The following is an 18,378-nucleotide window of genomic DNA, read 5'->3' as shown; positions in this document are numbered from 1 at the left end:
GCCCCGCGCGCTGATTGGTCGCCTTCAGGGGCGGGGCGCCGTCTGAACCCGCCCCACGGCTTCCGGTCGGGGCCGCGCGAGGTGTCGCGCGGGAGCTGGGCGGTCCCGGCGGGGCGGGCGGAGCAGGTGTCTGGTAGCGGGGAGGTGGAGCGCGTCCCGACCCCGAGGAGGAGCGGCCTCCGGGGCCCCGCGGACCCAGACTCCTGCGATTCCGGGGGTCAGCGGGGGCAGTCGTTCATCACTGAAAATGCACGTTTAAAGGTACACCCTCCTCCGTGAACTCTTCACTAAACCCCAGGCAGATATTTAAGAGTGGAAACACGTTCATTGTTTTGCCAATTTTATCTTCATTGTAGAAATTCAAACTGTACAGGAATTTACAGTTTCCCAACCTCCCGAAGTTAAAGGACTGTGATTATCTTGCTCACCTTTCAATCTAAATGATAGCAGTTTCGGTGCAACCTTTCTGGCCCCATTTAATGCTTGATGTGAAAATGCACACACGCGCGCTCGCGTACATAATTGCACACTACCCACCTTTTTATTGTTTTAAGTAGATAAGTGTTTTTATTAATAGACTTTAGAGCAGTTTTTGGTTTTCAGAAAAATCGAGAAGCAAATACAGAGTTCTTATACACCCCCTCCACACATACACACATACGGTTTCCTTTATTATAAACATTTTCCATGGGTGGGGTACATTTATTAAAATTGATGAAGCAATACTGATACATTATTATTAACTAAATTCCACGGTTTACATTACGAATGATTCTGTGTTGTACAATTATGTTAAGTATCCACCATTACAGTATCATACAGTATAGCTGCACTGCCCTAAAAATCGTCTGCTTCTCCTATTCATCCCTCTCCCTGCCCCCGAACCCCTGGCAAATACTGATCTTTTCACTGTCTTTAGTTCTGCATTTTCCAGAATGTCATATAGTTGAAATCATACAGTATGTAGCCCTTTCAGATTGACTTCTTTCACTTAGTAATAGGCATTTTAAGTTTCCTCCATTCCTTTTCGTGGCTGGATGGCTCATTTCTTCTTAACGCTAAAGAATATTTCATTGTCTATATGTTCCACAATTTATCCATTCACCTATTATTTAGTTACCTATTTTTGGCCATGCCGCGCAGCACATGGGATCTTAGTTCCCCACCCAGGGATTGAACCCGCACCCCCTACGGTGGAAGCACAGAGTCTTAACCACTGGACCACCAGGGAAGTCCCTCCATTAACCTACTGAAGACATGTTGGTTGCATCCAAGTTTTGTCAATTATGAATAAAGCTGCTATAATCATTCGTGTTTTGGTTTTCGTGTGGACATTTTTTTAAACTCCTTTGGGTAAATACCAAGAACTGTAATTGCTGGGTCACACTGTAAGAAACTGCCAAACTGGGATTTCCCTGGTGGTGCAATGGTTAAGAATCCGCCTGCCAATGCAGGGGACACGGGTTCGAGCCCTGGTCCAGGAAGATCCCACATGCCGCGGAGCAACTATGCCCCTGCGCCACAACTACTGAGCCTGCGCTCTAGGGCCCGCGAGCCACAACTACTGAAGCCTGCTCACCTAGAGCCCATGATCCGCAACGAGAAGCCACCGCAATGAGAAGCCCGTGCACCACAACAAAGAGTAGCCCCCGCTTGCCACAACTAGAGAAAAGCCCAAGCATAGCAACAAAGACCCAATGCAGCCAAAAATAAAAATTAATTATTTTAAAAAAAGAAAGAACCCACCAAACTGTCTTCCAGAATGAGCTGTACTATTTTGCATTTCCACCAGCAATGAATAAGAGTTCCTGTTGCTCCACATCCTTGCTCCACATCCTTGCCAGCATTTCGTGTTGTCAGTGTTTTGGATTTTGGCCATGCTAATAGACGTGTAGTGGTATCTCATTTTATTTCCAATTCCCTAATGACAAGTGATGTTGGGCACCTTTTCACATGCATATTTGCTACCTGTACATCTCTTTGGTGAGGTGTCTGTTCAGATCTTTTGCCCAGTTTTTAAATTGAGCTGTTGGTTTTCTTAATTGGTGTCACACTATCCACTTTTCTACCATTTACATTTTTAACAATACTCTTCACAAATTCTGGCCATGTTTTACTCAATTTTATGTCATTCTGTTTATTCGATATATTTCACAGTGTTAGTGTACCATACTTTAACAGACTCCTAATAGATGAACAATATTTTGATTGTTCCCAATCTTTCATTACCATAAATAGTGCTCTGGTGAACATTTGTTCATACACCTGTATGTATATGTTCCAGTTATCTACTGCTGCATAATAAAATACCTGAAAACTCTGTGGTTTAAAAGAAGCATTTTATTAGAGCTCACAATTTTTGTAGGTCAGGCATTCTAGCAAGGCTCAGTTAGATGATTCTTCTGTGTGATACAGTAGAGATCACTGGTGTGGCTGGAAGGCTGCATTCAACTGGTACCAGGGACCAGAGCACCTACACATTGCCTCTCCAGCCCAGTTGTGCTTCTTATGTGGCTGCTCAGGGCTTCTGGAGATTTCCAGGAGGCCCTGGTGGAAGCTGCCAGACTCTTGTGACCTCACCTTGGTCATCCCAGGACATCACCTCACCACATTCCATTGGTTGAGTCTGGGGCCAACCCAGACTCAAGGGGAGGGGAAAGTAGACCCCCAACTCTCAATCGGAGGAGCAGCACAGTTGTGGCCATCTTAATCTACCACATTGTCTTATTAGTTCTTTTTTTTTTAAATATTTATTTATTTGGCTGCGCTGGTTCTTAGTTGAGGCATGCAGGTTCTTTGTTGCAGCGTGCAGGATCTAGTTTCCTGACCAGGGATTGAACCCGGGACCCCTGCATTGGGAGCGTGGAGTCTTAACCACTGCACCACCAGGAAAGTCCCGTCTTATTAGTTCTTCAAGATAGATTCTTAGAAATTGTATTGCTGGCTCAAAGGGCGTGTTCTAAGTGCTGCTATTTCCAAATGCATTGCCCGAGGGGAAGGTTATACTGACACTCCATTGAGTATGTTTCTACTTTTGTTAACCCTAGATTTCACCAGGCTTTATTATCTTTGCTTAACATGATAGGGGAAAAAAAAACCTCAGTGTTTTGTGTTTCTTTGATTTCAAGTGAGGCTAAACAGATTTTCACACATTTGTTGGCTGTTTGTAGTTCTTCTATCATTTTATGTCCTTTACTGTTATCTATGGGGAAATTGGTCTTCATGCCTTTCATCTAAAAAAAAAATTCTTTATTTTGAAGGGTAGTGGTCTTCCTGTATCATATAATGAAAATAACTCCTCCCAGATATTGATGAATTCTCTTACAAAGACCGTTTTAGAAACTGCAAAAATGAGAGATGATTCCCTAACTATTGTCGACTGAAAAAAAATGCACAACCTAAAAGTTGAGAATTCAGCTTTATTTGTCAGACTTTCTGAGCAACTGCTCTGAGGAGGTAAGAGAGGAGCCAGGATCTATGAGAGTTTTTGCAACAAAAACGGCGCAGTCGGAACATCAAAAGAGTACTGTTAATTAAAGAAAACAGACACCTCAAGTTAATGGAGTTAACACTTTTCTATGTATGGGAAAATTCAAGAGTCTGGGCTCACTGAAATCATTCCTCTGATGTGCACCTTAACTATCTAGGGCCAGGATCCCGCTTCTCTCCCTCCTGAATCCCCTCAGGGTGCACCATCAGGGGTGTCTGCAGTAGCTGCCGGCTTGATAGCTGCAACATCCTTTGTTTACTGATACGGCAGAGAGTATTTTTCATCCATGCTTTTTCTTTCAGTATGTTGCAATACTTTAGCTAAATCTTTGATAACAAATTTCAACCTTGGGACTACTGACAGTTTGGGACCAATAAGTCTTTGCTGGGGGGAGGGGGGCGCCTCTCCTGTGCTTGTAGGATGGCCAGCAACAACCCTGGCCTCCCCCACTAGCTGCTCTTAGACCCCACCCCAAGCTGTGACTGTCAAAATGTCCCCCAGTCAAGAGCCAGTGCTTTGGGGGAAGGCTAAGCTACTCTAACAAAGAAACCCAACCAAAATCCACTAGCAGAGAAGGAATTTTATTTCTTATCTAACAGTCCAGGGGCCAGGCAGCCATGCTCCGCGGGGTTACTCAGGGACCCAGATTCCTTCCAGCGTGGCATCTGCCCCCAAAGGGCCTCGCCATTGTCTTCATGGTCAAGGGTGGATTGCAAGAAGGTCGGGGGTTGGGGGAGAGGGAGAATGCTCCGCCCACCGTCCGAAGGGGCACACACCACTGCTGCTCACGTCTCATTGGCAGTAACTTAGCCACCTGGCCCCATCTACCTGCAGGGAGGGCTGAGCGATGGCATCTAACAGGGCAGTGATGTGCCCAGCACAATCTTATTCTTCTGGAAGTAGATGAGTGCTATGGACTGAATATTCCCCCCCAAAAGTCATAGGCTGAATCCCTAAACCACAATGTGACTGTATTTGAGAGATCATTAAGAGGAAGAGAAACCAGACCTCTCTCTCTCTGTCCACAGCTGTACAGTGTGAAGGCCATGTGAGGACACAGTGAGAAGGTGGCCACCTGCAACCCAGAGGGAGAACATCAACCCTCCTGGCACCGTGAACTTGGACCTCCAGCCTCCAAAACCGTGAGGAAGATGTTCTGCTGTTTAAGCCACTCAGCCTGTGGCATTTTGCTCTTGCAACCCAGCTAAAACAGGGAGAAAGTCTTTGATGGATAGTAGCAAAGTCTGACCAATTCCTGTGATGGAAGGTGCAATAGGACAGTAAGAGCTATGGGGCCTCTTTTTTAATGCAAAGTCTCAAACTCACAAAAGCCGAGAGGACCTAACAAACTCCACATCCCATCAGCCAGCTTCAGCAATTCCGGCCAGCTTCTGGCCCTTCCCTCGCCCCAAGTACACTCAGGCCCAGCGCCCTATCTGGCATTTCCTCCGTGAAGTAGATGCCCTTGTGCCCGCTACCAGGCCTCCGTGGCAGGGGAGACTTGCACTGCTCAGGGCAGACTGCGGAGATGGTTCTCAGTGTAGCAAGCACAGAGACGGATGCAAGGACTCTCCTGTACCTGCTTCAGGGATGTGAGGTCACGACTGCATGCATGGAGGTGCTGCAGTCACCCTGTGACCACGAGGGACAAGCTATGAGAACTGGTAAGTTGTTGACCCAACATCTGACATCACTGAGTAGCAGAAACAGTTCTTGGCTGCCTAACTCTGGACTTTGTGTTATGTGAGATGATTAGACATCCTGGTGATTTAAGCCAGTTAGGCTGGCATTCTGGTACCTGCAGTCAAAGGCATGTTGGAAGAGGTGGAAGCAAAATTGCTTCCTGTATCTTAATAAGAAATTTCACTATACTTGTGCCAGTTTAGCAACTTCTGCCATCAAAAGGGCATCCCCTGCATACAAGGACCCAGCAGCCAGGCTCCCCACATTTCCATGGGTGACCAGGAAGGCTGTGCGGTCACAAGCTGATGTATTGCACGTGTTCCTGCCTGTCTGCCTGGTAAGTTCATCCTACAGATGTGGTACAAGGCTGTCCTGGGACTTGCCCAACCCCAGGAGGGTTCTCTTGTATACTGTAATCCCTAATCCCCTCATCCTTTTTAAGGCAAAGAGATGAAAATTTCAGAACAAGACTCATAATTCAAAGGCAGTGTTAAGTACTAGTGTTTGTATCAACGACCTTTCACTAGGTTGTACCGCAGTAACAAAGGACCCCAAAGTCTCGGTGGACTCGGCATCACAACTGTATTTCTTGCTGGTGCCACCTATCAGCTGCAATGGCTGTGGCTTGGCTGTGGCTGTTTGTTCATTCCAGGGTCCAGGGTGAAAAAGCAGCCCTAATCGTGCACATGCTGTTCTCACACTGGCGGCAGGACGGGGAGGGGTGACCCGCACAACACCTTTTAAAGTTTCTTCCTGAAAGTCAGCTCTGGTTACTTTACAGATGCCCTGGAAGTCACAGGGCCAAACTCAACATCAAGGAAGAAAGCCAACAATTGGGAATGATAGAATCTACCACCTTTCCGGAACCCACAACCAAATCAAGCAACGGTCCATCAGGAAAACGTCAAGCGACCATAGGTGTCTGGGGTCACGGGAAATCAGGGGCTTGAACCAAATGAGGTGGGGTAGGAAAGTCAGGCAAACTGTTGCCACGACCTCAGCCCAAGCACCGAGGTGGACGGTCTAGAGCTCGCGGGGGTCCGCTGCCGTCCCCAGCCCTGGAGAGCCCTCGCCCGTCTCTCGTATGCAGCAGGGGAGCAGGTGCTTCACGAAGGCTCCCTGGAGAGCAGTCCTGAAGTTCACGGCCACACTTCCGGCTGCCTCCGGATTTCTCCTCGGCAAACTCGAACGTCCCAGAGGCAGTTCTGGGAAACGCGGCTCTCAGCTTGGCACGGGCCGAACGCTGGTGTCCGCCCCAACCCCCTAGGTTGAGGTCTGACCCCACCGTGACGGTACCTGGGGACAGGCCTCCGGGGCCACGAGGCCCGAGGGCGGGACCCCTCGACGAGAAGGCGGCCGACGCGGTCTCACCTGGAACCGCCCCTAAGACGACAGCGGCCAACCTCACTGAGCGCTTCCCGGTGCCGGGGCGCGCGCCCTCAAGGTCCCCGCCGTCGGGGAGTCGGCGGCGGGCGGGCCCCGAGGCCGCAGCCCCGAACTTTAGGAGGAGGGACGACCGCCCGCGCCCACGACAGCGGCCCGCGCCCACGACAGCGGCCCGCGCGCGGAACGAAGCGCGCCCGGCTTCCGGCCCGGAAGAGGCGGTGCGACCGAGGCCCCGTCGGGCCAGTCGCGCCGCTTCCGCCGGACTAGTCCCAGCCAATCCGGCTCATCTGAGCCAATCCCGGCGCGCGCCGCGGGCGCCGGCCCATTGCAGCCAATGGGAGGTCCGGGCGGCCCGGCTACGCTGGGGGTGGTGGCGGAGGCGGGAAACGCGGCGATGGCGGGCAGGCGCGGCGCTCTCATCGTGCTGGAGGGTGTGGACCGTGCGGGGAAGAGCACGCAGAGCCGCAAGCTGGTGGACGCGCTTTGCGCCGCGGGCCACTGCGCCGAGCTGCTGCGCTTCCCGGGTGGGCGCGGCGGGCGCGGGGTTCCGGGATGCCGGGGGCCGGGGAGGGGACCCAGGGGCCACGGAGGCCTCGCCGGCTCCTGAGGACGAGAAGCGAAGGCCTCCTGCGCTGAACTCGCTCTCGTTTGTCCGCGGGTCGGAGCGCGGGGACCACCCTTGTGGTCCCCGAGCCTCAGTGGTCTGTGGTTCTGTTTTTGCGCAGCTGCCCCGCGGCTGATGTGCAGTAAAGTCACGTGTTTAGTGAGTCTTGGCACATGTACACCCAGGAAAGCGTCTTCACGACCAAGAGAATGAGTGTATCTGTGACCCCTAAAAGTTTCCAGGTGCTGCTTTGTAATCCAAGTCTCCGTTTTATCTTGGGTTTCCCGCCCCCTGTCCTTGCATGGCTGTTTACCCTGTGAAGGGTTTTGTGTCATATTTTTAATTTTTTAAGGTAAAACATTGATCTTGAAAACCAGGGGTAGGGAGATGGGGGGGGATGCTTTTCAAAATTTTCTTGTTTTTTTTTCTTTTGGCCACACTGTGTGGCATGTGGAACTTCACTGACCAGGGATTGAACCCGTGCCCCCTGCGAGTCTCAACCACCGGGGAAGTCCGAAAGTGCTTTTTTTGAATATTTATCATTTTAATCTTTAAGCCAACCAGTCTACAAATCTTATACAGTTGATCCTTGAACAACATGGGTTTGAACTGCAGTGGTCCACTTATATGCATATTTTTTTCAATAAACATACAGTACTATGAAGTCTTGTGTTGGTGGAATGCAAAAATGCAGAACCTCAGATGTGGAGGGCCGACTTTGGGAGTTGAATATCCTTCTCTTGGTATCGAGGTAGCTCCTGGTACCAGTTCCCCTTGGTTGGCAGTTCCTTTGCAGTTGCTGCCTCCTACCTGAGTTCCTTCTTCCTAAAGCATTTTTCATCCCAGTGTGTCTGCACACTGCTGCCCTTTCTCAGGAAAAGGTCTGAACCTGTCTAAAGTTGTTGTAAAATAAAACTCAAAGTTAGACTTGGGTCAGGGCCTAGAAATTTGGCACAAACTACGAATGTAGATGGAGAACCTGTCCTCATTTTTGTGTGTTGTTCTCTTTTATTTTAGAAAGATCAACTGAGATTGGCAAGCTTCTGAGTTCCTACTTGGAAAAGAAAAGCGAGGTGGAAGATCACTCGGTGCACCTGCTGTTCTCTGCGAACCGCTGGGAACACGTGTAAACACCCCTGTCCTTCTGCCGCTCCCCCTGCTTCTGTGCCTGCCCCCAAGGCTGAATGCGGCTCTTGTTTCTGAGTGGTTGAGAGTCATGCTGGAGGCTGTACCTTTACAAGGTTCTTTAGGTCACGGATCCCAAAGAGCACTAGTTAATGCTTTTTTTCTTCTCCTCACCCCCCACTCCCAGCTTTTTGTAATTAATAGACTTTAGGTAGTTTTAGGTACACAGAAAAGAGCCCCCCCCCAATGCCCCCGTCCCTTCCTCCCCGCCCAGAGATGCTCTTATTTATGTCTTTGATGAACCAGTGTTGACACATCATTAAGTGAAGTTGAGTTTATGTTGGGGTGTGCCCTCTCGCGCCCTCTTTTTGACTTACATCATCTTGGTGGATTCCCTCTTCACCCTGCACAACTGTTGACGAAGTGCCTGTGGGGTCCGCTCTCAGGTGCTTCTGTTTCCATTTACACACGTATGTAGGTAACACACATGTCATCGGAGGTGTTTTGTTTTAACGTGAATGAATGGGACCCTACCGTACAGATTACCTCACGGCTGGCTTCCTGAGGCCGCCTCCCGATCTGCACTCTTCCTCTTCTCTCCTGTCCCAGCGGCCTGCTCTCCGGAAAGGCTGCCCCACCTTGGACTGAGGGATGCCAGTGGACGGACGTTCAGGTGGTTGTGCCTTGTTCCCTCTCACAGGCAAGCTGGCACTGCTCTCCTCTGGCTTTGGCTTAGCCGGTGGTCTTGTCTGGAAAGGCCTCCCCCTCCGTGTATTAGATGAAAATGAGGGCAGGTTTACAGTCTTTAACACATCTGGAGTTTATTGACATAAATGTTGTGATTTTCGCTTTTTGTGGATTTCTAGAAAAGTAATGTCAGAGCAACTGAAAATGAGAAACAGTTCTGACTCCATTCCCTAATTGCTGTCTGCTTCCAGGACACAGGCCTGCAAGTCTCTGGGCCATTTGTTCTGCCACAGCTCCCCCTTCTGATTATTCCAGCCACTGCCATCAGATTAGGTTTGCTGACACTTGGAAGTCCTTGGCTGACAGGTCGGATGCCGGGCAGCGCTGTGGCCCCTAGTACCCCTCAGGTCTCGTGTGCAGGGCGGGCCTGGGAATGGGTGCTCAGTTAACCTAGGCTGTTTTGAGTTCACCCTGGTGCTTGGAGCACTTTCTGAGAGGACTCTGGTTACTTCCTCAGCCCCTGGTTTTCTGCCCTTTTGCTGTGCTGCGTCTTTACCGGGTCAGTTGCTGGTCGTGGAAGTCATCTCCCCTCCCAGCTGCTGCGCGGTTTCCCTGGCACCGATTGCGGTAACAGCCTCCGCTTCCCTCCCCGGCTGTTTGTCAAAACCTACTGATCCTCTAGGGCCATCCAGGAATTAAATTCCTGGAAATGAGCAATCTCTCTTACTTTCCGTAGCAATTTAGCGATGTTCTTCTCTACCTGTTTTTAAACTTTTTATTCTGGAATAGTTGCAATCAGTCAGGAAGTCTGCGCCAAGAACCCCCGGGTGCCCTTCCCCAGGCTTCCCCGGTTAGTAACATTTTGCCACATTTGCTTTACCATTTGCTCACTCTTTTTAAAAATCAAGGGCTATTTTATGAAATGCTGGGTTTACCTGATGTTTCCTCATGAGTAGATTTGGGTTTGCATTTTTGATAGGAAGACCCCAGAAGTGACATTGGGTCCTCTTGAGGGCATCGTGGCGGGATGCGAGGCCACTTGGGTTTCCCCTGATTAGTGAGGGGGCTGCTGGCCAGGCTCTTCCACTAAGTGACTCTCTTTCCTGTTGTAAATAGTCAAAAGGGGAACTCATAAAACCAAAAATATCCCCTTTCTATGAAACCTCCTAGTTTGTGTTGGTTAGTCATCCTGCTGGAGTCTGTTATTGTGATTTTCTGATTCTGTCATTTCCACAACACTGATCAGCTGGCATTCTGTGTAAGGAAGAGCTTTCCTGCCTTCCGTGTCCGTCCATCCGTCCGTCCATCATCAGTGGGTCATAAGCGCTACTGTTAGTTGTTTCGCTCTTCAGATTGTCCCAGCCTCGGCCTGTGGGAACCCCTTCAGGCTGGCTCCTTCGTCCCTTGGACGTGTTTCTGGCCTGACAAGGTATTGCGGCTTTCCGTGCCTCCTGCTTTAGCTGGGGCCAGCTGTTCTCTGCTCTTTGTGGAGGGTGGACTTCAGAGACCGACATCTGCTCAGCTTCTGCATGTGTTCACGTCCCCTGCATCTGTCTGACCCCTGCCATCTCGTCCAGCACCCGGGCTCATCTGCCCCATCCTGCCCTCCACGGGCTGGTCTTAGGATCACTGCCCTCACCTACGTAAAGCCTGCCTGGGGCTCACGGGTGGTTGCAGCTCTGTTGTTAGAATGGGGGCACACGGTGCTGTGTCCAAACATCTCAGGCACGCCTTTGCCCTTCCACTGTGTTCATTTGGGATACGGGTAGGTTCATTTGACTTTGTATACAATTTTAGGTTTTTCTTTTTTTTTCCCATTCTTGTTGATTTCAGTTTTCAAATATGTAAAACATGAAATGGTTCTAAGAGTCAGAATCATACAGAAAGGTCACTGCCCTGCCCACCCCCTTTCCATCCAAGCCCTGCCTTCCGCTGTCGGTAAGCAGGCCCATTCACTTCTAAACGAAATCAGAAGATGCCTGTTGTCTTGACTCACCTTCAGTCTGATATAAAGGCAGCCGCCTGTGTGCCCAATGTGCTTTGCTTTGTTAGCAACATGTTAGGAGGGTGTTTATGGGGCATCTTTCTCGCTCTCTGTACAGTTGCATCTTCTGTGCTCATGCCATATTCTACCAGTGTTCTGTTCACAAGATTAGGTAGTTTTAAGTGTTGATAATTTGCACTTAGGAATGACGCTGTGATGGGAATGGCGTCTCACTGTTGGAGGTGCCCCCCGCTGTGCTGTTCTGCGAGCTTCTCACCGTAACTCTTTTGTTCCCCAAAGTGCAAGCAGTGCTTCTGGCCCATGCCAAGCCTCTGCACCCATCCTGCTAAGGTCTCGGGGCCGGAGGGTGGTGGGGACCTGCTGCCTCCTGCTGGAGGGTGTCCTGGCTCCCAGGCGGATGCAGGAGCATCCTTCATTACCTCCGGGCCACGTCCAGCCTTCCCTCCTGTTGGCCTGGCCCCTCCTCTCCCCGCAGAGCCTGGCCCTTCCACTCCCGGACAGCCGAGCTGCCTCTGGACAGCTGCCGATGCCAGTTGTATTTATCCCCTTTAATGGAGTTGTCTTTTCGTGCTGGGCTTTGCTGGGAGTGAAGATTCAGAGCCTTGGGGGATGAAAGTCAGGCTACAGATTGCTGCCCGCGCGTGATCCCTTCATGTTGGCTTCTGAATTGAATTGTGTCCTCAGGGTGATTTGAGCATGAGACTCAGGGCCTATGAAGCCAGGACCATGGCTCACAGGCATCCTCTTTTTTGTAGGCCGCTAATTAAGGAGAAGCTGAGCCAGGGCATCACCCTGGTCGTGGACAGGTACGCCTTTTCTGGGGTCGCCTTCACCAGCGCCAAGGAGGTGAGTGCCGCTCCGGCCCCAGCGCGTGGTTTGTGCCTGGTGTGGACTCAGTGTGGTCCCCATGGGCACAGAGCAGTCGCAGCACGAGTCTCTTCATGTCACTGCCTCTAGGGGTTTGAGATCCCCGTGTTCGCCAGGTCAATTTGGTCTTTGTCGACAAGAAGAGAAACCTTTTTTGTAGCTACAGGTTTTCATAGATACAACTGCATTTTTCATTTGGCCGACACATTTCACATCATACATTTACACATATGGTCCATCGGCAGGCCTGTTTCATCCAGCGTCTTGTTTGCGGAAAAGATGGTGAGAGTGTCTGGGGTGCTTTCGTGCTGTGTTCCTGACCCCCTGTTCCAGGGAGCTGCTGTTTCACAGGCATAATGGCAGTGACTACACTACCCTTTTTTCCTGCTTTTTATTTAAAAAATTTCAAACATATACCAGCAGAGAAAATAAGCCACCCAGCACCGTCACCTGCCTCAGAAGCTTCTGGTCTCTGTGACCCCCAGACACATCATCAGTCCCTTCATAAACATTTCGGTGCACATCCCCAAAGCAGCTTTTCAGAAACCTCGTCTCACCCATTCCAGAGTGTCATCATTCAGGCAGTGTGCAGAGTTCCCAGTGCTCTCAGGAGCCGTTTGATCCGTCTTGTGTTTTTACAGTTCGATTGAATCGGAATCCCGCCAGTTAAGGTCCATTCTTGAAATGTCTCTTGAATCTCTCGGTACATAGGTTCCTGCATCTCTTTTCTTCCTTCCGCTAAAATTTTTGAATTTTTTATTTTCCCGAGTCGCCTATCAAGAGGCACGGCATGCCTGGTTATCTCCTTTTTGTGGTAACCGTCTTTGATCGTGGCTAATTCACGAAGGGCTGCAAAATGACAGCCTTCTAACCCTGCCAGTCTTCCCGCACGAGCTAGCTGGGTCCTCCTTTAGGGCAGTCCCCCGAGGTACCGGCCACACGGCTCCATCTGTGAAAAGCACGCAGGCTCGGGCAGGGCTGACGGGCTCCCTTCTCCAGTCAGGGTGTCCCGGCAGCACAAGGCTCTGAGCCCACAGCTCGGTTCTAACCCTTTTAAATCTTCAGAGCTGTGTGGCTCTCTCTTCCTCTAGAAGTGGGGACACTATTTTTAGAGTTGCGAGGATGAATGAGAGGGGACATGCAGGAGACAGCACACGGGGCGCTGGCGAGCGTCTCCAGGATTGGGGTCTTCCCCTCTCTGTAGAAGGGAGTGATGCCCTGGCTCGTCTGCTGCCACTGCTTGGCCAGAGGGTGTGGGACGCACGCATGATGCCCTCGGTCCCGGGCCCTGAGTGACGCGTCCTGGGCCCCGGGGTGTTCTGTCCACTGTGAACGTATTCACATGTCAAAACACAGGAAGGTGATGTGAGAGAAAGCAAAACGCTGGAGACCTAAAGGACAGAGCTGCTGCTGTGTAAGAACTCTCCCCTCAAACGTCAGCTCGCCTTTCCCCCTTTTCGATGAATTTTGAAACCAGGAATGAGACCGCATTAAGCTGGATCCGTAACGGTTGGGTTCTTCGTCTCCAGAATTTCTCCCTGGACTGGTGCAAGCAGCCAGACGTGGGCCTCCCCAAACCGGACCTGGTAGTGTTCCTGCAGCTGCAGCTGGCAGAGGCCGCCGCGAGGGGCGAGTTCGGCCGTGAACGCTACGAGAGCAGCCCTTTCCAGCAGCGGGCCCTGCAGTGCTTCCAGCAGCTCCTGGGAGACTCCAGTCTGCCCTGGAAGGTGGGCGCGGTGCCCGGGCCCTCCTGGGGGCAGCACTTTCTGGTCCTGGGGTTGGTGCAGGACGTGGGTCGGTGCCCTGATGCTGGCCCAGAGCAGGGCCGCACGGGCAGCGGCTCCAGAGCAGGCATCCTGCACGGGGGACCCTGTGCCGAGCCGGCCGTCCAGCGGGCTCCCGTCCCCTGCTGGACGTCAGCTGTGCGAGGCCAGCACCCAGAACGCCGAGTCCGTGGGTGTCAGGCAGCGGCACTTTAGCTCCCATGCAACCGGGTCGAGCGTGGGGCCTTCGTTGACTCCAGGCGCCAGGCGGCCCGCACCCGCCACAGCTGCCACCTCCCTGCTCTCCGTCCCCGCGGCCTGGCGCCCGCCCACCTCAGGGCACGTGACCCGGCGCCCCGGTCCATCTTCCCTGCACGTGCCCACCTGGCACGGCCGCTGCTCCTCTTACTGCTGGCAGTGTCCTCGCCACTCGGGCAGGTCCCAGGGTTTGGGTTCTCAGTTCTGGCACCTCGTGCTTCTCCCTCGCCCTCCAGCTGTGCCTTCCCGCTGTCCTGCTCTGGCTGGTGCTGGTTTGTGGCCAGGGCCTTGTGGCCAGGGCCGGGGCTCCTCTGTGTGCAGGTCCGAAGTACACCCTTGACCTTTCTGTTTGTCTCCTGTGTGCTCGGGGGTGGAAGGAAGGGCGTGTCTTTCCCCAGATGGAGGCTGCAGTGCGGTGCCTCAGATCCCTGTCATCTCTCTGCTGGCTGGTTCTATCAGCTACTGAATTCCAGAGTTTTCCTCTGGTTCTTTTTTTTTTGGCTGTGCCACGCGGCCTGTGTGTGGGATTAGTTCCCTGACCAGGGATCGAACCCCTGCCCCGTGCATTGAGAGCACTGGACCGCCAGGGAAGTCCCTCTCTGGTTTTTTTTTAACTAGTTCTACATGGTGTAAGTTCCTCTTGATTTATACTACGTTTCAGCACCTGCTGGGAACACGACAAGACTTCTCAGCATCAGGAACGTGAAAGGGGAAGGCCAGCGGCGCTCTCCTCTCCTTCCTGCACTGTTCGTCTTGTGTCGTTTCCCGCAGCTTTAAGAACTTCCTTTAATGTTCCTGTAGGGCAGGTCTCCTGGCATAGCATTCTCAACTTTTGTTTATCTGAAAATTTATTTTTCTTAGTATTTTTCAAATTTTTAAAGCAGTCACAAACTTACAGGAAAGTTGTAAGTACGATACAAGGAACTCTTCCAGGACCATTTGAGAATAAATGAGTACCTGACACCCCCTCCCTGTCAAAATGGGGCCAGTCACATGGATCCGCTCCTACTGCCTGACCCCCCGGTCCCACTAGTGACCCTTGTAACAGGACGTGGTTCACAGGCACACCTCTCTGGCCTCCAGCCTGTGACTTTCTCAACCTTGACTTTTTTGAAGGTCGCAACAGTCGCTTTGTAGCCGAACCTCAGATTGACTTTGTGATTGGATCAGGTTGTGTGTCCTTGGTGGGCTGTCGCTGCCCCGTCACGGGCTGCGCACCTTTGGTGTGTCGCGCTCCAGCGATGCTCCCCTTGAGCTCTGGGTTAAGCAGTTCACGGTGAAGTCACTCCGCGTCCCGCTTTGAGGTGGTGCTTTGACGCTGCTCATAGACTTCCAGTTCGTTTATATGTTTACACTTGCACGGACGTTTGTACCACGTACTCACCAGCAACCTGTTTTCCTCGCAATTGGAGGCGCAGGTTGGCCCAGGTCTGGCCCCTGGGTGACCCCCACCCCAGCCCCGGGTCCTTCTGATCAGTTCCCCTCACTTCCGGCCCTTCCCGGTCCCGGCCCATTACGATTGACCTCTGGGCTCACCCTGTGCTGTCCCGGCCCAGTGTCCTGAGGTGTCCCTGGTTCCATTTTATGGAGGAAGAGATAGAGGCGGTTATCTGGGCCCCCAGAGGACGAGGGGTGTCCACGTACGTGTCCACACGGGAGGTGCCACGCACCGCCAGCTGCCTGGGATGGTTCTGTGCCAGAGCTCTGCAGCTGGGCCGTGGCTGGCAAGGTGACCTTCAGGCGGGGCCGGGGGGCCCATGGGGAGGCGGTGTCGCTCCTCATAGACTTCGTGCCGCGGTTACAGCTGTCTGAGCGTGTCTACACCCTGGAGCTTTTCCAGAGTTTGCTGCGCCAGAGGCTGCCTAGAGGCTCTTAGTGCCCAGAGCTGAGCCTTGCCTGAGGAGGGGCCTCCCAGGCACGCCTTCCCTCATGTGGCCCGGCATGTGTCCCTCCCTCCGGTGGAGGGTCGCTCCTCTCGTGGGCTGGCCCCCCGGTGACCGAAGGTCCTTGTGTCAGCAAGGTGGGGCAGCCAGCTATCGGGATGAAGCCCATCGTACCAGGGAGAGGAGTCAGACCCAAGTTGGGCTCCCGGCAGAACCTGCGGTACAGGCAGGTCCGGGCGCAGCCGTGGAGGGGCGGGAGTGGGCGCTGCCCTCGCCGCCTCTGCTGGCGGCACCGGGGTCCCCTGGAGGTGAGCGTCTGACCGGGGCTGCAGCCGGGGGGCCAGGCGGCTCGGTCCCAAGGGCCTGTCCAGCTCACTGTCCCTAGGCGAGGCCGGGGGTCAAGGACCCCAGAGGAGCGGAAGCCGTGCCCTCCGGAAGCTGCCCCACCCGCTGAGAACATTAACCTGTCTCTCCCCCCTGCCCCGGCCCAGACAGTCGACGCCTCCAGGAGCATCGAGGACGTCCACCGGGAAATCCGCGTGCTGTCTGAGGGTGCTATCCGGGCCGCTGCACACAGGCCGCTGGGGCAGCTGTGGACCTAGAGGGACGGGACCCCCGTCTGCCGCAAGGCAGGAGCCGCGTGTGCACAGTGTCCGGGGGGGGGGGGGGGGGGCGAAGCGGGACCCCCCAGGGAGTGGCCTGCGGGGAAGCCTCTCCTGCCCTCACCTGTGCCCCGAAGATACTAATAAATTAGTTATTGTGTTTCGCTTACTGGAGTTTCACAATGACTGTGTCCAGGCAGTTCCATCAGGGTCGCTGACCTCCTCGTGGACGTCTTCAGACACCAGTAAAGATGAAATGAAAACAGTTGTGGGCAGCCCCGGGCCCAGCAGGCATCAGCCGTGCCTGGGCTCTGAGCGCCGGCCTGACCGGTCTGTGTCCGAGTGGCAGCGTCCCTGTCTGAGCACGCCCAGTGCTCGCTTTGCTGTTCCCTCTGTTAAGGTCTGAAATGCAGGTGTGTAGTCCCTCCATCCTGTGAAGTTACTCCAGGATGCAGTGGCCCTGCAGTGGGCGGTGGGCAGAGCCCCTGTCTGCAAAGCACCACAGGTCTCAGCGCCCTTCTGTGCGTGCCAGGAGACCGGATTCCGAGCAGAAGAGGATGTGACAGTTTAAAGTGTCACAAGACAGTCTGACTAGGGCTTGGGAAAACCCGCATGTGGCCAAGCGGGTTCCAGCTCAGCAGTGGCACCCGCTCCCCGCACTGGGCAGGGTCCCTTCTCATCCAGGTTGAATAGATGTGGCTGTCCATCCACCGGTGCTTGGCAGGTGGGGGCAGCCCAGCCTTCAAGGGAGGACAGGACACAAGCACTGGGGGTGGCTGGAGCTGTGCACTCGGATGGCTGTGCTGTCAGTTCACAGTGGGTCCTGCCTGCTGATGACACCAGGCTGGCCTCGGGCGCCCGTCCGTCTGAAGGGCCTGGCTGTGTCCACCCCGACGTGCAGCATGCACTCGAGGTCAGAACTCGAGGCCCGTGACCCAGTGACAGAAACAGTTGGGAACCGCTCGCAGGGTCAGACCACTTGTTCTGCAGTCCCAAGGGTCACCCGCGGGCGTGGCCTGGCAACCCTCCCATCTACCTGCCTTTTGATCTTTCACATGACCAAGGCCACGTCCTAGGTGAAGAAAACGAAACGTGGGGCGGGGGTCTTGAGAGTACCGGGCCGTCAGGGAGGCTGCGTCGGCTGTGGGCCTGGGTGGGATGCCCGGAGCACGCTTGGGCGGGCCCCTGAGCGGGAGCTGGGCACCAGACGAGAGCTCTCTGTCCCAGGCCAGGAGCGGGGCCACGAAGGCCCCAGCGCAGACTCTCTCAGGGCTCGGCCGTGCAGGTGGGGGTGGGTGGGCAGGCCGGAGCCCAGGGGAGAAGAGGCCAGAGCTGAGTGGGGCCCACGGGCAGCTGGATGGTGTGAAGACAGAAATGGCCCCGGAGACCACAAAATTAACGGGCCGCTGAAACTTTCTTCAGTAAGCCCAGCACGGGTTTTAAAACATCTTGCCAGGGCCGCGGCAGCCGGCACCGCCGACGGGGCTGCGTGTCCTGAGGCGCCCTGACCCTCTGGCCTCCCCTAAAGAAGCCTGTTGGGCCCCGTGGCCGGCAGAATGACGGCCCCCAGAGACATCCTCGTCCTGACCCCCGGAACCTGTGAGTAGGGCGCCCACCTGGCCAAAGGAACCAGGAGGTGGGAGGCCACCCTGGATAGCCCGGGAGGCGGGAGGGGCCTGGTCAGAGGGGACGATGCCAGCTCTGCGAGGGGGGCGGGAGTTGATCCAGGGGACGCGGGGGCTCCTAGGAGCCGGAAAGGACAGGTAGCCAGTTCCCTGGGACCCCAGGGGGACAGCCCCGTTGACCTCTGCCCGCCAGGGCCCTGAGAGGTAAGTGTTGTCTCGGCCCCTGCGTGTGGAGGGCGTCACAGCTCAAGAAGCCAACGCGGCCATTTCTGGAGGCCAGGACTCAGGTTCTGAGCCATGGCGCTTCCTGCTCTCCTCTGGCCTTGGTCCCCTTGCACCCAAACTGGAGGGTGGGTGGGCAGGCGGAAGCGGTGAGCCGAGTGGGCCGGGGTCGCTCCGA

General features: G+C 53.9%; 1 protein-coding gene and 1 long non-coding RNA gene across 9 annotated transcripts; both read left to right on the top strand.

Moving 5' to 3' along the window:
• The first annotated feature begins 112 nt into the window (after positions 1–112).
• Positions 113–5,335, top strand: LOC125965032 (uncharacterized). The gene is made up of 2 exons (XR_007478491.1): positions 113–261; positions 4,519–5,335. It is a non-coding gene; the product is annotated as an uncharacterized LOC125965032 (long non-coding RNA).
• Positions 5,336–5,809: 474 nt separating this feature from the next.
• Positions 5,810–17,155, top strand: DTYMK (deoxythymidylate kinase). 8 transcript variants are annotated; one of them, XM_033423470.2, is made up of 5 exons: positions 5,810–7,083; positions 8,181–8,289; positions 11,736–11,826; positions 13,449–13,574; positions 16,247–16,774. In XM_033423470.2, the coding sequence occupies exons 1-5, from the start codon at positions 6,894–6,896 to the stop codon at positions 16,757–16,759; spliced, it is 1,029 nt and encodes a 342-aa protein (XP_033279361.2). In that variant the 5' UTR covers positions 5,810–6,893; the 3' UTR covers positions 16,760–16,774. The 8 variants fall into 8 exon arrangements, with proteins under 8 accessions (XP_033279361.2, XP_033279360.2, XP_012388150.2 ...); XM_033423469.2 differs by having other exon boundaries at positions 13,377–13,574; XM_012532696.3 differs by having other exon boundaries at positions 16,243–16,522.
• The last annotated feature ends 1,223 nt before the right edge of the window (positions 17,156–18,378 follow it).

This window comes from Orcinus orca, chromosome 7 (genome assembly GCF_937001465.1).
Source record: "Orcinus orca chromosome 7, mOrcOrc1.1, whole genome shotgun sequence".
Lineage (NCBI taxonomy): Eukaryota > Metazoa > Chordata > Mammalia > Artiodactyla > Delphinidae > Orcinus > Orcinus orca.
The sequence above is the reverse complement of the archived record's forward strand: the minus strand, read 5'-3'. Positions and strand labels throughout refer to the sequence as shown.

Bases quoted from the DNA above. Each gene is read 5' to 3' on its own strand.
- DTYMK (XM_033423469.2), top strand. From the start codon at position 6,894: ATGGGAGGTCCGGGCGGCCCGGCTACGCTGGGGGTGGTGGCGGAGGCG. The intron at 8,290-11,735 runs GTAAACACCCCT...TCTTTTTTGTAG, and splicing joins GCGAACCGCTGGGAACACGT to GCCGCTAATTAAGGAGAAGC. The intron at 13,575-16,246 runs GTGGGCGCGGTG...CGGCCCAGACAG, and splicing joins ACTCCAGTCTGCCCTGGAAG to TCGACGCCTCCAGGAGCATC.